Here is a 22,062-nt window from a genome sequence, read left to right as displayed (position 1 = left end):
AGGAGTGTCCACGGGTCAGTTTGGTTTGCTTTGGTTTTGTGAAAAAAAAAATTGAAAATGCAAAGTTTAGAGAGCGGTTCAAATTTAACCGCTATCAGTAAGTTCACTTTGGAGAGCGGTTCAATTCGAACCGCTCTCATAAGATAACTTTGGAGAGCGGTACAATTTTAACCACTCTCATAAGTTCACTTTTGCCCAATTTGAACGGCTCTTAGAAGTTAACTTTAGAGTGCGCTAAAATATAACCGCTCTCAGAAGTTCACTTTGGAGAACAGTTCAGTTTGAAACGCTCTCAGAAGTCCACTTTGCAGAGCAATTTAATTTGAATCGCTCTCATAAGTTCACTCGTAAATCTAATCTATTTTTCATATATCAAAATTTTAAAAAATTATTTGAATTTAAATGAAATTGGTGACAAGTATAATTTTATCTATTTGTTTTTAAATTTGATTTACTTATCATCGTGATCTAAGGCATGATAGGAGGAATAAAAAAGAAAACATTAAACGTATTAAAAATATATAACTTAATGAAAAAATGGAATAATTGTTTAAATTATCTGAAATTAATATTTAAAATATAGAAAATGAAAAAACTTACCAATGAATGAACTACTCATTTGAGAGTGAGCAGGAAAGTGGCACGACGTCATTGCATAGTTAACTTTGGAGAGCACTTCAATTTGAACTGCTCTCATAAGTTTAGTTTGGATAGCGGTTCAATTTGAACTAATTTCACTTTGGCCTAATTTTAACCGCTCTCAGAAGTTAACTTTGGAGAGCGATTCAAATTTAACCGCTCTCATAAGTTCATTTTGGATAGTGCTTCAATTTGAACTGTTGTCATAAGTTCACTTTGGAGAGCTGTTCAATTAGGACCACTTTCATAAGTTCACTTTGGAGAACAGTTCATTTTTAACCGCTCTCATAAGTTCACTGCTGAATCCTTATTTTACTAGTATTTTACAATAGTTTTTAGTGCATTTAATAAAGAAAACATGCTAGAAATAGTAGAAAACCTAAAAAAATAATAAAATGTTGCATGTCACTCATAAACATAGTTGTTTTAAAATTCATAGATTTTCTATAAAAATGTGACAATTCAAGTATGTTTTTGTAGGAAATTCTGAGCCAAGTTTACGAGGATTGGATGATCAAAGGAAAAATAGAAGAAAAGTAGCAAAAATTGGAGGAAAGAAGCTGGTAATTGAAGAACAGCCTCTGCGTGATCACTTTCGCTGGTGAAAGTGATCACTCCAGAACCATAAAATGAAGAATAGCTTCTGCGTAATCACTTTTGCTGGCAAAAGTGATCGTTCCAGAGAGGTTGCATTGTGAAGAGCTTTTGCGTAATCACTTTTGCTGGTGAAAGTGAGCATTCCAGAGTTCTCCAAGAAGCGTTGCTGTGCGTGTTCACTATTGTCCATGCGTCAATGTAATCCCAATAATTATATCCTACTGGATCAAATGGTTGGGAAAACTTTTTATAAGAATTTAAATTTTTTCCAAAAGCCTTTGGAGTTAAGACTTTCAGGATTTGGATTGTCGAATGGGTTGTAACTGACGGATCTTTGTGGTCTTTGTAGTGTTTAATGGAAACAGAATCTGAATCCACTAAGATAAACTCATAAAACTGCCTGGTTTTATTAGCCTGATATGGTCTGAAATGAAATCCTGGTGGGAAAACTTTGGTAATTGCCTTGTATGGGTTTTTGTCCCAAAATTCAGGTTCCATTTGTATGACTGAGGAGAATTTTCCTTTGGCTACATAATGGCTTGGATTTGAAGTTTTTTGTTTTCCCTTTTGAAGGTCAAGGGTCCCTTCTGTTTTATTGGTTATTGTTTTTTGGGTTTGGTTGAAGGACTGGAGTATAGTGTTTAGGCTAGCTAAATCTAATTCCATATCTTCTTCAGAGGCAATGTCTGCCCAAGATTTATTTGGTAGGCTACTCAAGCTTCCTTGTTGGACAGCTAAAAGCGTACTAATTGGGAGAGCATAGTCTGCTTTGGTTTGTTTGGTGGTTTTGACAACAGAATCAGTCTTTTTGGAGGATTCTTTTGGAGTTCCAGATTGCTGAGTTGATGACTCAACAATTTGGATTGCCTTTTGAGTCGATGACTCAATGGGGGTAGATGACCCAGAAGAAGAGGTTTTTGAATCTGCTGAAGCAGATTGTGGTCTTGGTTTGTTTAGAGTCAGAGCTAATCTGACTTTGCCGCCTCTGGTGGTCCCTCCCCTAGAAGGGGTAACTGCCTTTCTAGGCATTTTACTTATCCTGTAAATATTCACGGGTAAGATAATCAGGAAGGGAGTTTGAAGTGCCTTTGAGATATTCTATGTCAAAATCAAAAACACTTAAAATTGCTTGCCATCTCGCAAAAATTTGTTTTGAGGCAAGATTTTTAACATCTTTTTGTAAAATTTCTTTGGCAGACTTGCAGTCTACCCTAATTAAAAATTTTTGGTTTAATAAATCAGATTGGAATTTTGAAACGCATAAAACAATTGCCAAAACTTCCTTTTTAACAGTAGAATAATTCTGTTGTGCAGAATTCCAATGTTTTGAAGTGTATGCAATGATATGCTCATGAGACTCGATTTTTTGTTTAAGAATGCCTCCATAACCTAAGTCTGAGGCATCAGTTTCAACGATTTTGAAGGCTTGGGGGATGGGAAGATATAGGCAATTTATCTTCCTGACTTTGTTTTTGATTTCTTTAATGACATTAGTGTGGACATCAGTCCAAGGGGGAGGATTCTTCCTAAGCCTATCATGTAAAGGCTTGATGATGTTATTTAGGTGGGGGATGAAATCTCCTACGTAATTGAGACATTCCAAAAATCTCTGTAATTGGGTTTTATCAAGAATCCTGTCAGGAAATTTATCAGTAAATTCAATGGACCTACTGATAGGGATAATGGTACCTTGGTGGATATTATGTCCAAGGAATCTGATATTGGTTTGAAAGAGACTAATTTTTGATTTTGAAACGGCAAGACCGTTTTGTTTAATAACATTGATAAAAACATTTATATGTTTAAAATGTTGATCAATGGATTGGGAAAAAATTAAAACATCGTCAATGTAGACAATGACAAATTTTGAGTAAGGATTGAAAATGTCATTCATGATTTTTTGAAATTCAGAAGGAGCATTTTTTAGACCAAAGGGCATAACATTCCATTCGTAATGCCCAAAAGGAACAGTAAAGGCAGTTTTGTACCTATCATTTTTGAAAATTTAGATTTGCCAAAATCCAGATTTCATATCGAATTTTGAAAAGATCTTAGCAGAATTAAGTCTGTTAAGAAGATCTTTTTTATTGGGGATAGGATGCCTAATCCATTGAAGGGCTTGATTGAGGGATTTGTAATTGATGACAAGTCTGGGAGTACCTCTCTCAATCTCAGCAGGTTTATTAACATAAAAAGCAGAGCAAGACCAAGGACTCTTGCTTTTCCTAATAAGATTTTTGTCTAAGAGATCTGTAATCTCTTTCTGACAATAATGAAGGAGTTCTTCATTCATCTGAATTGGTCTGGCTTTAGTGGGAATCTGGGTATCTTTGAATCCTGATTCATAAGGGAGACTGACAATATGTTTTTTCCTATTCCAGAAAGCGCTGGGTAGGTCAGAACATATAGAAGTTTGGATTTTGTTTAAAAGAGACTGGATTTTCTTTTGTAGTGAAGAATTACATAATTGTTTATCAATATTAGCAAAAGAAACTTCTTCTTTTAAAAAGTTAATCTGATTAACTTTGTTTTGAATAAAATTAATATTTTTTGTAAAGGGCTTATTAGAAAATTTGAAGGTTATTTGTTTCCCTAAATGTCGAGTGGATATACCATCTCTCGAAATTTGCAAAGGGAAAAGAGCCTTTATGAAAGGTGTTCCCAAAATAACTTCGTTTTTTAAATTTTTAACAAGAAGAAAGTTTGTTTCAATCTTAAGTTCTTGATTTTCAATTACAGCTTTAGAAAGCTTATAATTAATTTTCAGTTTTGAACCACTAGCAGTGCTGAGTTTTTCAGAGGTTTTTTCAAAATATTTTGTAGGAATTAATCCTTCTAAAATACAATTTGAATCAGCACCTGTATCAAAAAGGGCCAAAGTGTCAAGAACAAAATCATTAATAACGATTCTGATATTAATGTAAAATTTTTGTATTTTGACCTTGTTGATCAAACACATAAAAGTTTCTTCTGGATTATCAGAATCAACCTTTACAGAATCATTATCCTCAGGAAGTTCTACTTTCTTAATGTCAGAATCATCATCTATCTGAGAAAGAATAACTTGATGAATTTGTTGTTGATCTTTGATTTCTCTGATCTCTTTTTTGAGATTATTTATCTCAATCTGGAGATCTTGAATAGTGGTTGGTTTAATATTAGAATTCTTTTCTAATCTTTTGAAAATATCTGTAATATCAAATTTGTTTGAGGTAAAATATTCTTTAGGTTTAGGTTTATTTTCTAAAACCTCTTTGAATTTGTTTAAAAATTCTTTTCTTTCTTGAAAATCTGAAATAGAGCTTATAGCTTCAAAAAGAAGATCTTGTTCTTTTGTCAAAACATTGATTTCTGGAGTTTCATCGCTGTCAGAAGAAGAAGCTTGATCATCATCTTGAATTTGGTTGACCTCTTCTTCAGATTCTTTATTAGAATCTTCATCAGAGGTATTAGCCAGGAGATTATTGATTTGGTCCTCTAAAGAAGGCTCTAGATTGAGGCTACTAATCTTTTTCTTTAGCCTGCAATACTTACTAATATGGCCAGGTTTACCACAATTGTAACAGGTTACGCCTGTTCTAGGTTTTTTGGGAATATTGGTGGGGATGACATTATCCCCTTGTTTCTTAGGACTGGGTTTTCTATTGTACCTGCGCTTATAGGGCTTTTTGTAAGGTTCTACAGCCTCTTTCTTAGGGGCATGTTTCTTTCTTTTGGGAGAGTAGGATGGAAGACCAAACTGCTCGCAGAATGAACCTAATTCTTTCTTGCTCAAAGTTTTTTCTTTAGCAAGCTGTTTTTGGAGTTTATCTTTCTGGCAGGCTTTAATACCGCTATGGATAATGATAGCAGTAAGCTGACCATAATCATAATTATCATAATTGATTTCTCCAGTGGGAGAACGACTTCGGAGTTTACTTCTAATAAGATCTCCGAATGCTTTAGGAAGACCATCAAGATATTTTTCTTTCCAATAGGCTTGGTTGCAATCTTCCCTAGTAAGGACCCTAGACATAAAGGTATCTTTATACCACTTGAAATGTTCTAAGGAATCACACTTGAGTTTTGAAAGTAACTCACCAGATCTCTCTCTCCAAAGAGAAGGATCACCTAGGAAATATTGGGATATTGTGTATAATAACGTATACACAGCATCAGGGAGATGCTCATTGTCACTGACAATGGTTTTCCCTTTATCATTAATTTTAACTGCAGAGAGAATGTTATCTCTGTCAGCTTCAGTGAGATAATTATCCCACCAACCTTTGAGTTGGCCAGTAAAACCGGCAACGAGAATATAGACAATGGTGTCTTCAGGCATATTTTGGTTAGTAAAATAGCCCATAGCGACAACCGACATATTTTGAAGCTTGGCAATGATATTATATTCAGATAATCCATCGATATTCCAAATATAAATATCATTAGAATTAAAACTTTGAATAAAATCTTGTTTTTCTTCTAAAATAAGATCAGGAGCAGTAGCTTTATTATAATAAAGCTTGGAAGAATTTTTCCAATTATTGATTGGATTAATGGCTAAGACAGAGTCTGTTTCAGAACAATGTTCTGAATCAGCCTTAGAGATGGCATTGATAGTTTTGGCGAGAGACCTAGTCCTGGGTTTAGCACTAGATTCTTCAAAGGGCTGAGGAGTGTCAGGAATGGTAGTGAGGAGGCTAGTAATTTTACTAAGCAACTCGTTTTGGTTTTCCTCATTTATTTTGGTTTTCTCTTTTTGCCTGAGTTCTAAGATTTTCTGCTTAGCTTTGGCGCTGATCTTAAAAGGTTTAAATAGAGGTTTTTCTAATTGTGGTTGGGAGGATGAAGAAGTAGTTTCTTCAATTTTTGGTTTGACAGGATTAACATAGATTTTCTCACCTAAAACCTGAAGGTATTTATTGGTATAATTGGCCTGTTCCATGAGGCCTTAGATGTCATGAGGAGTGATAGACTCATCAGGATTTTTAGACTTAAAAGGAGTAGCAGTAACAGGGTTACCGCCTTTGTCTTTCAAATTAGGCAATTGGTATTGAGATGTGGGCGGTAAATCACTTTGGACTATTTGTCCGTCTTTGATTTGCCAGGTTATAACATTAGCAGAGGAGGTACTAATAACATCTTCTTGCCAGGGATAATTAATATTATTTCGAATGGTATAAGCATGATACCAATCAAAGAATGGAATATTTTGTTTGACTTTTTCAAGAAATTGATAGAATTTCTCTTGGATAGCAGACCTGTCTTTTCCCCTATAATTTTGAAAGAACCACTCTCTTTGAGGTTTCCATTCCTCAGAGTAGAAATCTTTCCTAAGGGTTTCCTTATCTATAATGAATTTATGAGATAACATCATAAGACTCATTAAGGGAAGAGTAAGTTGGAGATTGGATACTCTGATTTTCGTCTTCTTTTTCAGAAGTCTGATAAACATTTCTAGGAATCCTAGAAGAAGTGTCTAAACCTTGAAGATTTAGAGAAGGGTCATGATTAACAGACCTAGGAATATCAGGTCTAACATAAGATCTAGAAGAAAAAGATCTTCTAGCAGAGACAAAGTCAGATCGATTACTATAAGCATCGATCCTTGAGGAGAAAGAGTTTCTCCTATCAAAGTGAACACGCGCATGATATAAGCAAGGGAAGCTTCTGCGTGGCTACTATTTTTAACAAAAGTGAACACTTTGAAGTACACGTGGCTACTATTTTCAACAAAAGTGAACACGCGCAAGTGAAAATGAAGAATTAACCTCTGCGTGTTCACTATTGTCCATAAAAGTGATCATTCCAATCTTAGAGTTTCCAAACCAGCCTCTGCGTGATTACTATTGCTGGTGAAAGTGATCACGCCAGCAGAGCAAGAATTCTATAAAAGACAGTTAGCTCAGGAATTTTGTAATCTTTTGTTCATTTTTCATTTTCCATTTGTTTTTGCTGTTGAGAAAGTCAGAGAGGGAGATTGAGGACAAACACCAAGCTTCATTTCTTGAGGGATCAAATTAGAGATTGGCTTGAAGATGTTTCTTCTTTGTTCATTCTCTTCTCCTCTCCTCTTCTCTTCTCCTCTTCTCTTCTCTTCTCTTTTTGTAATGTTTGTTTAACTCTTTGTAGTTAGGAACTGTGGATGTGAAATGGAAATGTTGAATTGATTTTGGATCTGAACTTTGAGTTTTGGATTGGATTGAGTGATTGATTCTATTGTTAAAGTAGTGATTGAATGGAAATTTGATTAACTAATCATAAAGGAACTCTTATCAATGGGAATTGAATTTGTTTCTCATATTTGAATCAATTGCCAAGGTTACTGGTTTCTTAGGGATAAGATATCTTAATCTTGCAATCTTTTGGTTTCTCAAACTTAATGCAGCATTTAATTGGATTAGATCTAAGGGATTAGAGAGATTTAATTAGATGCTAGATTCATTGGGCAAGGGATTGTCCTTTGATTAATAGAACGTAAAACTGATTGTCATTCCATCTAAATGCTTGAAAGTTAAAAACTTTATTGATTCAATGTTGAAGTTTTGGTGAAACAATTTCCTAACTACTCTTTCTATATCTGTTTACTACATACTTTCATGCTAAGTGTTCTGTTTTGCTTTCTAAATTAGTTTTTGATACATTCATACTAAATTCATCTGAAATTTGTTAAGCTCAACTAATTGTGATCTTGTGAAATGGTAATTGAGAACTTTATTCCCTGGAAACGATACTTGGAACTCAATTTAATTCTAAGATTTTTTATAACTTGCTACAACAACACTAATACACTTGCTGGTCAGTTTACTTCACATCTTCACAAGTATTTGTAATAATCTCACAATTAAAGTAAATCAATTAAAGTACACTCATTTTTTTTCTAATGATAAACTCACTTTCTCTATTTAAAATGTTTCCTCTCCGCTTACTCTTTATCTAAAATCTTACTCTTGCAACTTACAAAGAATGAAGAACTCGGTATTTATAGGCAATTGCCATAAAGTCGGTCGCCAATGGCAATTTTTGAAAGATCCCTTGCAATGTGGTCAAACATCGTTAGTGGCAATTTTTCAGATATCCATGTCATTCGGTCTCCAAAATATCTCGCCAATAGCAATTTTTGAAACACCGTGTTCACATAAATTTGCCAACAAATCATATTTTGTGTATATTATTTATATTTTACCATATTTAAATTATTTTACCCCACACTCCATTAGACATTAGTTTAAGAATATTTTGACACAAATGCATAATTAGTCAGAGAAGTTCTTTTTTTTCTTTTTTAATAATCAGAGAGAAGTTGTTTTTCGTATCTACCTTATCATCCTCTGCCTCTGCTAGCTAATTTTATGCTGAATTAAACCCGAAAAAAAAAAAAAGAGAAACAAAAGTAGCACTCCTTTCCGTCAACCTAAAAATGTAAATAGTTTAATCATTATAATTATGAAAGTTGTGTGCTTAAGTTAGTTTTTTACAATCAAGCTTTAGTATAAAATTAAATAATTTTGTTTAACAAAGTAAAACAAATAACGCTTACATTTAACTTCATCTGCCTAAAGGTTTGTACGAAAATTAGAATTGATTTTGTTGAGATTAAGAAATTATATTTAACGTATTTTGATTATAATGAATATAAAATTACATGCATGTTTGAAAACATGTTTAAAATCATGCGAAGGTAAATCAAATACAAAATTATAAGTAATAATATTAAAATAAACATGAATCAATGATTATTTAAACACGAATTTAAACACACACGGAAACTATCTCTATGTGTATAATCGAATGCAAACTATTTATTGTATAATTAAATAAGTTTTTAATAACTATTTAATATCAATTTTCTTATCAAACTCAATTTTTTGAATAATTTTTTTCATGAAGTAATATATATATATATATAATAAGTTAATATAATTCTTTATTAATATCCATTGATATATATATATATATAAGTTTACCATTTAATACTTCAATGGATATTAATAAAGAATTATATTAACTTATTAAATCTGGTTTGAATTCTGAATACATAACCATATAGTTTTTTTAAAATGTAATTTTGAAAATTTTAATAATCTTATTCTTTTTTAGTTCAAAAATGGCATGAGAAACAAAAAAAAATGATGTTTAAACATTGAAGTATAACATAATTAAATATTATCCCTTCCCACTTTGGTGATACTTTAGATGAAATCCGATGGACAACAAGCTTTTTTCCCCCTAAATTTTATCTACTATAGTTATAGTACAGAGAAATTTGAAATACTATTATATATTATATAGTAAATTTTAATAAAGTTATATTGACATTTTTTTTTTTAAAGACAACAATTATTCCCAAAGAACCTCTTTCAAAACTAAAAAACAGAAATTATTTATTAAAAATTAATAAAAAAGGGTATTAATCAACATAATTGTTGTATAGTACTGTAGTAAATACGAAGAGAAGAAAGAAACTTATCTTTTGTTCCACCGTCTCTGGTCCAGAGAGTACAGGAATATTGACATTTGACATAGTGTTCCATTACACATATTCAAATCCAAGTGTTGATTTCATTTCATCGAATTCCAGATCTGAGAGCACAACGACAATGGCGAAACCAAGATACTCTCGGCTTCCACAGCGAAAGTCATCATCCTCTTCATCTACGCTCATCCTCACTTTGTTACTTATCTTCACCTTCCTCGTTCTCATTCTCCTTGCTCTCGGAATCCTCTCCATCCCTAACTCCTCACGCTCCAATTTGCCCAAACCTAACGATCTTACTTCCATTGCTCGAAACACACTCGATAGGTATCTCACTTCACCTTCTTCCTCTTCTGTTAATTTTCGTATTCAAATTGATTATCTATCTTATTCGTACGTTTCGTTTTCTAATCAGAACCGATGGTGACGATGAGAGGGGAGAACAGTGGGTTGAAGTAATATCGTGGGAGCCTAGAGCTTTTGTTTATCATAATTTTCTGGTTAGTTTCTCGTTATAGCAAATGCGTTCCGTTTTCAGATTCCGTATTTGGTAATTTCACTGGATCTTATGTTAAGGATCTAATGCAATTAGGGTAACGATATTGTGAATGAAGAGGAATAGAATTAGGGTTTAGTACTAGGATTTTTTCTCGATACAACAGTTCAGAGTCTTTTAATTCCTTGTAGTTTATGATGATGAATTTGTCTTTCTTTCACTTTGATGATTATGATATCACCATAACTGTTTGTTTTCCTTGGCTAAACAATGCTTGGCACAATGTTCAATTTGTGCTTTTGAATTTGACTTTAGCATGATGGGATGATCTTATGTTTAACTGTTGGTTAAGGCTTGTGCTCCCTTGGAGCAATAATAATTTAGTATGATGCATTTTAATGTCTCATCTTCCAAATACTAAAGCTTAGCTGAATAATCTGGGTAGACAAAGGAGGAATGCGAGTATCTCATTGAAATAGCAAAGCCAAGTATGCACAAGTCAACGGTTGTGGATAGCGAAACTGGAAAGAGTAAAGACAGCAGGTTGGATTATTTTCTATTTTTCTCTATTAAGTGTCCTTTGATATTGATAATAATTTCTTGTGTCATTTAGACTGCCATATGACAAACCTTAACATTACATATTCCTTTAACATTTAGAGTGCGTACAAGCTCTGGAACTTTTCTGGCTAGAGGTCGTGATAAGGTTGTCAGGAATATTGAGAAAAGAATTGCAGACTTTACTTTTATCCCTGTAGGTAAGTATTTTGCAACTCTTATATCTTTTTTACAAACTTTGTATTATTAATAAAATGAACCAGTGAAGGGTTTGATGCTGGTGCTGTTTTTTATGTTTCTCCTATGTGTTAAAGTCTACAATAGTATCTAACTGTTATATTAGTGTACCATAAAGTCTCTTTCTCCAGTGATCATTTTGTCTGTGATTTAGAATTGTTGAGTAGTTTGAGATGTTATGCATGTTTCAGTGGAGTATTTTCAGTTTCCTTTTCCACCTGCCTTTCTATTCTATGATCTAGGATAGTAGATTATTTAATATTAAATACTTTGCAAAGCATTACATAAATTATGACTCACAATGTACAGAGCATGGTGAAGGGCTTCAAGTTCTACACTATGAAGTTGGACAAAAATATGAGCCTCACTATGACTACTTTCTTGATGAGTTTAACACTAAGAATGGGGGTCAGCGTATAGCAACACTACTGATGTACCTGTAAGTGATATCATGTGCACACTTAGTTATTAAGTTCAAGTTCTCTTGGATATGAGGACAGGTTTTCATACTCTGTTGCTTTTGTATTTTAATTTTTCAGTACAGATGTGGAAGAAGGGGGTGAGACAGTGTTCCCAGCAGCCAAAGGGAATTTTAGTTCCGTGCCATGGTGGAATGAGCTTTCTGATTGTGGAAAAAAAGGACTTTCAATTAAGCCAAAGAGGGGTGATGCTTTACTTTTTTGGAGCATGAAGCCGGATGCAACATTAGATCCATCAAGCTTGCATGGTTAGTTTCTCTTATTATTTTCATTATTACCATATTTGTGCTGCTATATAACAATAAACTTTAATAGAGGACTAAAGGAGATTAAATTGGCAAAACTGTTTTCTTGATCATTTTCAGGTGGTTGTCCAGTGATTAAGGGTAATAAGTGGTCAAGTACCAAATGGATGCGTGTCGATGAATACAAAGCTTGAATATACATTACTAAAGGTATTTATCTCCCCTTTCTTGTGATACTGTCAATACAGTTAAGGCAAGATATTCATGCTTGTTGGCAATATTTAACATTAGTATTAATTAGCCAACGGATTGCATGCATTTAATATAGTTTTACACAAAATGTAATCATAAGAGTTGATTTGTGCGAACTATCATGTTCGCCAAGTTCTTAAGTTCTTGGATTCAATTGAATTTAAGATCACAGAATATATGCTCATGTAGAGAGGTAGGTTAGAATATTCTTTAGGATTAAGATTGCTAAAATTGGAAAATTGATCTCTGTGTACGTCACATTTAATATTGTTTGCAGAACTGTATTTAGTATTTACAGCTCAATAGTGTGCCTTGCTTGGCATTATTCTCAGTTTGTTGCCTTTAGTTTGATATATTTAATATGCTAGTATTGTTGATCACCTTTCACGTTGATTACCTTATTTTTCAGGCTTGTCTGAATTCATCTAGCCAATGGTGTGCTATTTTGAAGTCTGAGCTAAAACTTTCTGCGATAATCTTCAGATCTTGAAGGAAATATTTACAGCATGACGTGGCATTCTGTAATTTTGGATGTTCTTCTGTAAGCTAACTCATTTTTTCCCTACCCTTTTCATTTATGTTACTAGCAAATATAATAATAAAAAATTATGTATTAAATTAGGGATGTTCAAGAAATGTATGAAACCAATAGATGGAACGAGTATACCAGCTTTTTCCTTGGAGCTTCCTTTACCTTTGTGTTGTAATCGTTGTTATATGTCAGCTTGTATTGTATGGATGGTAATTGGACCTAAACCCAATGGGGTACTTTTTAAAAAAATATTTACGATGGGTATTTTTTGAAAAATATTTACCAGCAAAAAAATTATGGAGATGGATGTTGGTATGGATATTTTACCATCCAACCCGTCCTTATTCGTGTTATTTAATATATTAATTTTAAATTTTAAAAAATTAATATTATACTTATAGTCTTGCAACTTATACGTTTTATCTTAAACGCATGAGGGTTTAAATGAGAAAAAATGTAAATTTTTAAGGGACCAATATTATTTTAATTTAAAAATTATACAGAACATATTAACTCTAGCGATGGAATGACTGTAACCTACATTTGTCTATACATACCTTTGTGGGCAAGGTGTTCTTAGGTAAACATTTTTGTATATTAAATATAGGTGATAGGAATTAGCATCACAGTCAACAGATTTCTTTTTAAAAAAAAAAAATTAAATGAGTATAACTTTTAATGAAATTATTATATTATATATAAAATTAAAGTCGATATATTTTAAATTTATATAGATATCATTAAATTTTCATCTTTTAAATATTTTGTTAATTTACTATATAATATTAACAAGTATCATTTAATTATCACCGGTTTGATGCTAGTTCAACCATGATCGAATTATTAAACCGTGAACTAGTGCTTTCACTTGTGCAATCACTAGTTTGGTTTTAAAAACAGTACTTAAAAGTAATGTGATTAACATGTTACATCATAGTAAGCAGTGATAGAGATGTTAAAAAAATAAAAATAAAAATTCTAAAATTCATAACTAATGTATCTAGAGAACTAAATAAATAAAACCATATTTTTTAACATTAAAAATAAGTTTTATCCAAAAAATAACATTTATACAATATATTAGTTTACAAGTATTAAATTTTATAAATATCAAATTTTGAACTATATATGAAAAATAATAACTCTTCATAATAGGCCGAATAGACCTAAATAACAACGTCTTCATAAACCTTTTTAAAAGCTCAATCTAGGTTTGTTAGCTATGATAATATTCGACGAGTCGCCTGCTTTTCTAGGAGAGATTAGATAATTTTGAAAGAATTAGTTTTTATGGTTTGTGAAAAATTCTAAAAAAAAATAAAAATTCCCCATCTCAAACATTTTTACGCGCAATATTACTCAGATTAGGAGCAAACTCATTCTCAATTTTGTTTTACCGTGCTTGAGACCCAGTCTATAATCATTTCTCGAGTAACTGCCTTGTCTCTTGGGAAATGCTTTCCAGCTGTAGCAGGTCACAATGTCCTTTTAAGCTCAATTGTTAAGATTAAGGCTTCAAGCTTTGATTATACAAAGTTACGACCATTCACCCCTCAGTATTTTAGGGCACACCGCTCACAATTTCAACAAATATTCCTGATATTCTCAATCTCATAGTCGGGTGGCAGAACTAGAAGGGCATTGTTTCCTAAAAACTCAAAACTGTAAAACTATTTATAAATCGCATTTCTTTAACAAGGATTTTTCATCGAGACAGACAGACTGAAAAAAAAAAATCACATTTCCTGAACAAACGACACAGACCAACTCTTTCTTGTAGCACTAGCAGCCATCAAGTTCCTTGGTTTATTTGAATAGCTGAATAGCATGGATTTCCTCCCACACTAATTGAAAGGACCTTTGCTGACCCATACTAGATTATTTGACCAAAGCTAAAAATGAGCACCAGTGGGTGCTAGCAATTCAACCCGCAAACCTGGTATGTATCCAATTCAATGTTTAGCATCGACCAAGTTTCGGATGACATATTGTAAGATGCCTCCATGGTTAAAGTAAGCTAGTTCAACCTGCAATGAAGTAACCAAACATCAGCAGGAAAAAAGAGAATCTCAAGGAATAAGAGCAAAGCACAACAAACAGATACTACCATTAATAGATGAAGGATAAAATATAACCTCTGTATCAAATCTCAGGGTAGATACAAATGTCTTCCCGTCATCCTTCACCACTGTGACATCTTGACCAGGTCGTATTTCATTCACACTGCTTGGAAGATCAATGGTGTAACGTTCATGGCCAGTCAATCCAAGAGTCTCAGCATCCTCCCCAGGCTTAAAACACAGAGGAATGATACCCATTCCCACCAAATTACTTCGGTGAATCCTTTCAAAACTTTTTGCTATGACAGCTTTCACGCCCTAGAAATGATAATAAACAGATACAGAATTACACAAAACCAACAGAATATACACAAACAAATCGGTCAGAGCAGAATGGCCACCAGAATGTACCAGTAGCATTGGCCCCTTTGCAGCCCAATCACGGGAACTTCCACTACCATATTCAGCTCCAGCTAAGATAATCATATCATGCCCCTCGGTCTTGTATTTCTGACAATTAAGTAGTGTCAATACCAAAAGGAAACAAAGGTTGAAATGTTTAAAATTTGATGCACACATGGAGCATTTGCAATCTACCTCGGAGTCAATATGAAGCATAACAAGAAACCAAATTAAAATCTTTGGGTCAGCTGTTTTAGTTCTTGGATTAAAAAGTAATTGAAATCATAAATTTTGGGAATTTATCTTTCTCCAATTTATCCATTTTCGTAATTTGATACCCATGAACAACAAAATATCAGATCACAACATCAACAATCTTCTCCAACCAGAAATCAAAATTAACACATGCACAGTAGGTGGAGATATCTGTTGCGTAAATACGGCACAGTTCAGAAAAATTACCATCGCAGCATCAAAAACTGATAACTTCTCCCCAGAGGGAATATGAATGGTTTTAGGTCCAACTTCTCCATTCAAGAATTTGTTGACAAGGCGAATATTGGCAAAAGTTCCCCGTGCCATCACCTCATCATTACCACGGCGACTTCCATAGGAGTTGAAGTCTCGTCTATCAACCCCACGTTCAATAAGGTATCTGGCGGCAGGACTGTCCTTATGTATGCTGCCAGCTGGAGAAATGTGATCTGTTGTAATACTGTCTCCAAAGTTGAGCAAACAGTAAGCATTCTTCACCCCATGAGCACCAGGGGGAGACATGTTCATATCTTTAAAATAAGGTGGCTCATGAATATAAGTTGATGTAGGGTCCCATGCATAAAGAGTGCCTGATGGAACAGATAAATTATTCCACATGGGATTGCCTTTGGTGATTGCATTATATGTATCCCTAAACATATCAGGCAGCACACTTGACTGTACAACCTGAAAATTGGACAAATATGAACAATTTATATGCAACATATTGTAGGAACAAGATGGGTAGTACTTTAGGTTGCTCCAACCAGATCTGATGTCTCATTCTTTTAAAAATTATATTTTTTAAACAATTACATATTCCTGACATGATCGATAACCTATGTAATATTTAGGTAAAACTCCAATTTTATTTAGAGAACAAAATAACCTGGTGTTTTATTACTCAAGTTCTGTTCTTTTTGGAATTATTGTTGCATAAGAAAAAAAATTTAAGAGATAAGACTTTTAGATTTAACGAGTAAATTATGTGAATTAACTACTAATTAGATATAATGTGATAAAATTCAAAATTTATGAATTGTAAATTTACAGATATGGAAAGTTTTGGTATTGATAATAGGGTAATTTGATATTGACTAAATTTAAGGAATAGTCTTCGAGAAAAAAAAAATGAAGTGCTTTACGTGGAAGAAGTCATATAGCACATTGGAATAGAGAGTAAATTGATAGAAGTCCTCACTCTTGTGAAAGCTCCAATTTAATATAAGAAAAAGCAATAGCTAAATATACATTGAGGCACTTACATTAGCTATTTCTTCACTGGATGGCCAAATATCTCTGAAGAAGATCTTTGTTCCATCCTTCCCTATCCCAATGGGTTCAGTATCAAAGTCAATGTTCACCTGCAGAATAGTGTGCCAAATTAAAAAGTATAGCAAGCTTTGAAATTCATACTTGGAATCAATTTACAAGCCACATACTGTGCCAGCAAGGGCATAGGCAACAACAAGAGGAGGAGAAGCAAGATAATTAGCCCTTGTTAATGGGTGAACTCGGCCCTCAAAGTTCCTATTTCCAGACAATACGGCTGCAGCTACTATATCTGGAATATTCAGAAAACCAATGCTTAGGTAACCTGAGAGACTCCTAAGTGAGTACTAAGAAAATACTACTTACACAAGGATATGTACCATTTTCAGTAATTGCAGATGCAACAGCTTCATCAATGTCCCCTGAATTTCCAATGCATGTGGTGCATCCATACCCAACTATATGAAACCCTAGCTGATTCAAATACTTTTGCAAGCCACTGCAGAAGCCAGTCAGGAATCGTTTAGCCACCTAAATGTGAATTCCACCATTTTGTGAATTTATACACTTGACTATATTCTAAAAAATAATACCTCCGCTGCAAATACTTAGTTACAACACCAGAACCTGGAGCAAGACTTGTTTTAATCCATGGCTTCACCTGATAGTTAATATCAATTTGTGAAACAATAGCAAACAATTAGCAGCATCAAACAACATTGGGGAAAAAGAAATTAAAGCTCATCTCATGTATTCTATCAAATATGAATCTAACTACTAGAAAACAAAAGGAAGCCTAAAATAGTTGCCACTGTAACTTCAACATTGTTCAGAAATGGGAAAGCAACAAGAATACAAAGATGTACTAAGTTCTACAACAGCCAAGTCAAATGTTAAACACATGGTCTTCCTTCTTAATCTTTTGTTTGGGGATCTCAAGGATGCAATGTCATTGTACGTGATAATGTTATAAAGATATATATACATTTAGACAATTTAAGTAAAATCCAGATCAAGCCTGTCTATACTCTCACACAGCCCAATTATAGCATCAGAGTATCTGCTCATTCAATTTATGTACATAATATGTGTGAGCATATCATAATTGAGTTAAATCATAATGATGATGAAGGTACAAAATGTGGAGCCATCTACTAACCTCCAATCCCAATTCACATGCTTTCTTTGCAACCAATGCAGCACCAAGCATTACACTGGGATTTGAAGTATTCGTACAGCTGGTGATAGCCGCTATAACAACATCCCCATGTCTAAGATGTGCTGGTGTCCCATGAAATGCAAACTCCACAACCTTCTCCTGAGATTCTTTTGGTACAGCAAAACCCTGAAATTATGCAATATTATAAATCTCAAACAACAATAATGATTAAAGCTGTAATGTGGCACAAAATACTAAAATCATTTCCCTAGGATAAGTATATATAGTCAATTGCACTATTTGACTTCCTGGAAGAGGTAATGAATCTGCAGTGATATTAGTTCAAATTTCACCAGAGGTAGTCAAAGGTAAAGGTCATTATTGAGGTGCAAGGCAGTTTTAACACCCGTAAAGTGAGAGACACCAATAAGTGCATACTTCATGAAAAATAGGTGTGAAAATTATTTTTAAAAAAGTACTGTAAAATATATGACTATTTTGCATTAATTTGCTTCATGAATTACTTGAACAAGCACATTATTCATATTAAAAATAAAATATTCAAGTAAAATAGTATATGCATTCATGCATGTGTTGTGTGTGTGTGTGTGTGTGTTGGACTATTTTACATCTTTTAGAACCACAGTTAGCACATTAAACAGGTGGGAGGTGAGCTATTTTTTTTTTTTTTAATACTATCAATAAGGTACCAAAGGTGTGCCTCACTTGAACCATTAAGATGTGCCTAAGGTGCAAACCTAGAGCAGATCCTAAAACAAACAAGCGATGCTGAACCCATCTGGTGCCTTACTTGGCACATTTCATTGGTGATTTCAAGGCAACCCCCCCCCCCCCCATCACACACACAGATGTGCTGCTAAAAAAGTACAGTTCCTTAAAAAAAATCATATTTGAAAACTGAAGAGATAAAATCTTAGATGCCATAGATGCTATGGATAAAGCTATGTTACTATATATATATTTATTTAGACATGAAAAATAGAATACACATTTCAAGAAGTTCATACCTTAAACCCAACTTTATTGTTGAGGCAGGCATGCCAATCTACTTTCATTTCCTTCAAAGGGACACGATCATGAGGCCTGAAAGGATTTATTTACACCATGAAAAAACTGAAAATATAATTTACTTTTAGAATAAAACTCATCCTTTTCCCATCTAATTCATGCTTACTATACAAACCCTCCATTTTGAAGCCCTGCACAAAACTTTACTGTATTCATTCAAATAAAAAACCACATCTAACTCCTCAAGATTGTCAGAATACGAATATTTGATAACGTAGTAGCTTACAAATGTTTTGTAGCCAAATTTAAGTATCAATTCAGCTAAGCCAAATGAATGTGTTCTTCCCTTTTCTCAAAATATATAACTGAACAAGGGTAGCAATAGCATTTTGGGATTAGTTTTTTAATTTTTCTAAAGCAATGCAGTTCTAGGTAGAATTTTTTAATAGAGGAAAGACGTGCAGTAAATGCAAAATACAAGAAATGGGAGAATAATTTACCCTAATCTTTAAGTGGAAAACACAATGACTTGTTACCTTTTTGGACCCGAGACACAGGGATCTACATCCTCAAGATTGAGTTCCAAGTATGATGAATACACTCTCTCCACTTGGGGCTGTACAATAGCAAAGTCTTGGCCAGATGAGGTCCTTTCACACATTTTAGATATAACTTTCAATAAACAATATATATGCATAGTATACCTCACTGTAGTCCACAAACATCTTATTAGCTCGTAAATAGGATTCTATCATAGAAACCTGTAAGAAAGACATGTAAGCACATGTAGACAACCTGAAATACCATGAAATATGTGTTGACTTACAGTCTCATCACTTCTGCCGGTCAATTTCAAATATTGCAAAGTGACGTGATCCACAGGAAAGAAGCCCATGGTTGCACCATACTCAGGAGACATGTTTGCTATGGTGGCACGATCTGCCAAAGACAGTTCACTCATGCCTTCCCCTGCATAAGGGAGGTAAAAAACAATTATCCAAGGAAATATTAATCAGCTAGACAGGCAATGATACAAAAAGAAGATACCATTGCATCATTTTCATAAATTAGTATTTACCATAAAACTCCACAAACTTGCCAACAACCCCATGCTTTCTTAGCATTTGAGTAACAGTCAACACCAAATCAGTAGCTGTGACACCATCCCGTAGTTTGCCTAACAATTTAAACCCAACAACACCTGGTAGGACCATGCTCATGGGCTGCAAAAATATGAGAGGTAAATAAAAATTTGTAACAACTAAAAACAACTTTCCCATTGGCCAGAGCTACACAAGTCTAAATATATTATAACAACCAACATGCATATTGTTTACACGGGAGAGAGATGAAAATTTTCAGAAATACCCAGTAAATAAATTAGCAAAGTTACTTATACCTGGCCAAGCATCGCAGCTTCTGCTTCTATTCCACCAACTCCCCATCCAGCAACACCCAGGCCATCTATCATAGTTGTGTGTGAATCAGTTCCAACAACACTGTCAGGATAAAGCACACCATTTGTGTTGAACACGACTCTACCAAGGTATTCTAAATTAACCTGCAAAAATATAAATTGCAAAACTTGATTCAGAAGACAACTGGAATCCATGGATAAGAAAGTCTGTCTTCATATGTTAAAAAAAAAGAAGTAATTTTGAAATTAAATATTACAGAATCAGATCAAATATTACATATCCACACACACACACATCACTGGCTATGGACCTGATGAACTATGCCTGATCCAGGAGGAACAACGAGCATGTTATTGAATGCATTTGAACCCCATTTGAGGAAACCAAATCTTTCCTTGTTTCTTTGGAATTCAAGTTCCATATTTGCCTGAACAGCATTTTCTGATCTCGCCACATCAACCTGAACAGAGTGATCAATGACAAGATCTACTGGAACCTAAAGGAATCCAATTTCAAAATCATTACACATATCCAACACATTGAAAAATAAAAAATCAATATTAATCTAAATCCATTAATACACATATGCATGGGGCTTACCAAGGGGTTAATTTTATTAGACTCACCACCAAGTTTGTTCATCGCATCTCGCATGCAAGCAAGATCAACGACAGCAGGCACCCCAGTAAAATCCTGATATTGACATTCAGAGCTCAGTGAATACCACAAACATAGCTAACAGCATCAATATCTTCGTACTACTCACCTGCAGAAGCACTCTAGCTGGCTTGAACGGAATCTCCACCTGCTTTGGAGAGGTATTCTCCCAATCAATAATTTTTTCAACGTCATTACTCTTAACTTGAAACTCATCACAGTTACGGATTGCAGATTCCAAAAGAATTCTGACAGAGTAAGGAAGTCTATCTGCGACAAACACATGAATATCACCATTAATTCTCTACCTCTACAAATCAAATTTAACTCAGCAATCATCAGCGAAATCACCGCATTACATTTTGCAATCCCTCTCCCAAATTAACAAAAAAAAGAAAAAAAAAAACAGCAACAGATCTCATCAATGCAATTGATAAATAGAACCATCGAACTCAATCCAGAGTCCTTGTCATGCCAATATCCATCAAAACAATTTTCAAGTAACACACAAAAACTAAAACCAAAAACAAAATAAATCGAACGGCGTTTCCTCGATCATTTTCTTTCAGCAACCATTAATCATTATCAGCGGAATGAAAATCAGCGACTCACCGATTCTAGGATCATTGAGAGCCGGTAAGCTATAGTACTTTCCAAACTCAGCACCACCACCGGGCTTCTCAAGCGTCTTCAAAATGCTATTGAAAGGATTTTCAGAAGCTGCACCAACCGACCAAACATTTCAAAACGAAAACCAAAATATAAAACAAAAATCAGAAAAATGAATCGCGTTTGGTTGACAAAAAGTAACGAAGTGAAAGTGAAAGAGGATCGTGTTACCCATGGATCGAGAGAGAGAGAGAGAGAGAGAGAGAGAGAGTTGGTGAGCGAAGAGAAAGGGTGCGCTATGTGAAAGTAAGTGGAAATGTTGGTGTGATATTTTTCGTATTATTTAATTGTCTCTGTTTGGCTTGGTCGTCTGAAATATCGTTGATTCATGTGCTTATGCAATGTTTTGTGATTCAGTGTATATCTTCGAACTTCTCATCATTTATCGATGGTATCTCCGTCTTATTCACTATTCTTATCATTATCTCACTAATTCAAGAGAAAGGAAAAATTCACACGCCAACTTAACATCGATATTTGATAATAATATTTTCATTTTATATTAACATTACTCTTTTTTTAGGTTTGATTATAAATTTTGTTCATCTATTGGATACTTTTTTTTTCAGATTGTATATATTTAAAAATTATATTTTATTTTTTATCATTTTATAATAAATAAATGACTAATTTATTAAAATTAAAAAATTA

General features: G+C 33.7%; 2 protein-coding genes across 3 annotated transcripts; one reads left to right on the top strand and one right to left on the bottom strand.

Moving 5' to 3' along the window:
• Window positions 1–9,659: 9,659 nt before the first annotated feature.
• LOC113869110 (probable prolyl 4-hydroxylase 10) lies at window positions 9,660–12,761 on the top strand. The gene is made up of 8 exons (XM_027505258.1): window positions 9,660–10,018; window positions 10,107–10,191; window positions 10,633–10,730; window positions 10,848–10,945; window positions 11,292–11,421; window positions 11,522–11,709; window positions 11,827–11,916; window positions 12,368–12,761. Exons 1-7 carry the CDS (start codon window positions 9,816–9,818, stop codon window positions 11,898–11,900), a joined length of 876 nt encoding a protein of 291 aa, XP_027361059.1. The 5' UTR covers window positions 9,660–9,815; the 3' UTR covers window positions 11,901–11,916; window positions 12,368–12,761.
• A 1,210-nt stretch (window positions 12,762–13,971) lies between these two features.
• LOC113868690 (aconitate hydratase 1) lies at window positions 13,972–21,862 on the bottom strand. Of its 2 annotated transcripts, none has more exons than XM_027504508.1 (20): window positions 21,583–21,862; window positions 21,355–21,462; window positions 20,852–21,012; window positions 20,686–20,778; window positions 20,396–20,581; window positions 20,067–20,228; window positions 19,746–19,890; window positions 19,494–19,636; window positions 19,372–19,428; window positions 19,204–19,283; window positions 18,667–18,742; window positions 17,639–17,824; window positions 17,073–17,140; window positions 16,860–16,978; window positions 16,650–16,771; window positions 16,473–16,571; window positions 15,415–15,894; window positions 14,962–15,060; window positions 14,626–14,868; window positions 13,972–14,517 (listed from the first exon to the last, which is right to left on the bottom strand). In XM_027504508.1, the coding sequence occupies exons 1-20, from the start codon at window positions 21,584–21,586 to the stop codon at window positions 14,443–14,445; spliced, it is 2,706 nt and encodes a 901-aa protein (XP_027360309.1). In that variant the 5' UTR covers window positions 21,587–21,862; the 3' UTR covers window positions 13,972–14,442. The 2 variants fall into 2 exon arrangements, with proteins under 2 accessions (XP_027360309.1, XP_027360310.1); XM_027504509.1 differs by having other exon boundaries at window positions 13,976–14,517; window positions 20,712–20,778; window positions 21,583–21,696.
• Window positions 21,863–22,062: the final 200 nt, after the last annotated feature.

Source organism: Abrus precatorius, unplaced genomic scaffold, assembly GCF_003935025.1.
Source record: "Abrus precatorius isolate BTA unplaced genomic scaffold, Abrus_2018 Scaffold6, whole genome shotgun sequence".
In the NCBI taxonomy this organism is placed as follows: domain Eukaryota; kingdom Viridiplantae; phylum Streptophyta; class Magnoliopsida; order Fabales; family Fabaceae; genus Abrus; species Abrus precatorius.
This window is presented reverse-complemented; position numbering and strand designations above follow the sequence as displayed.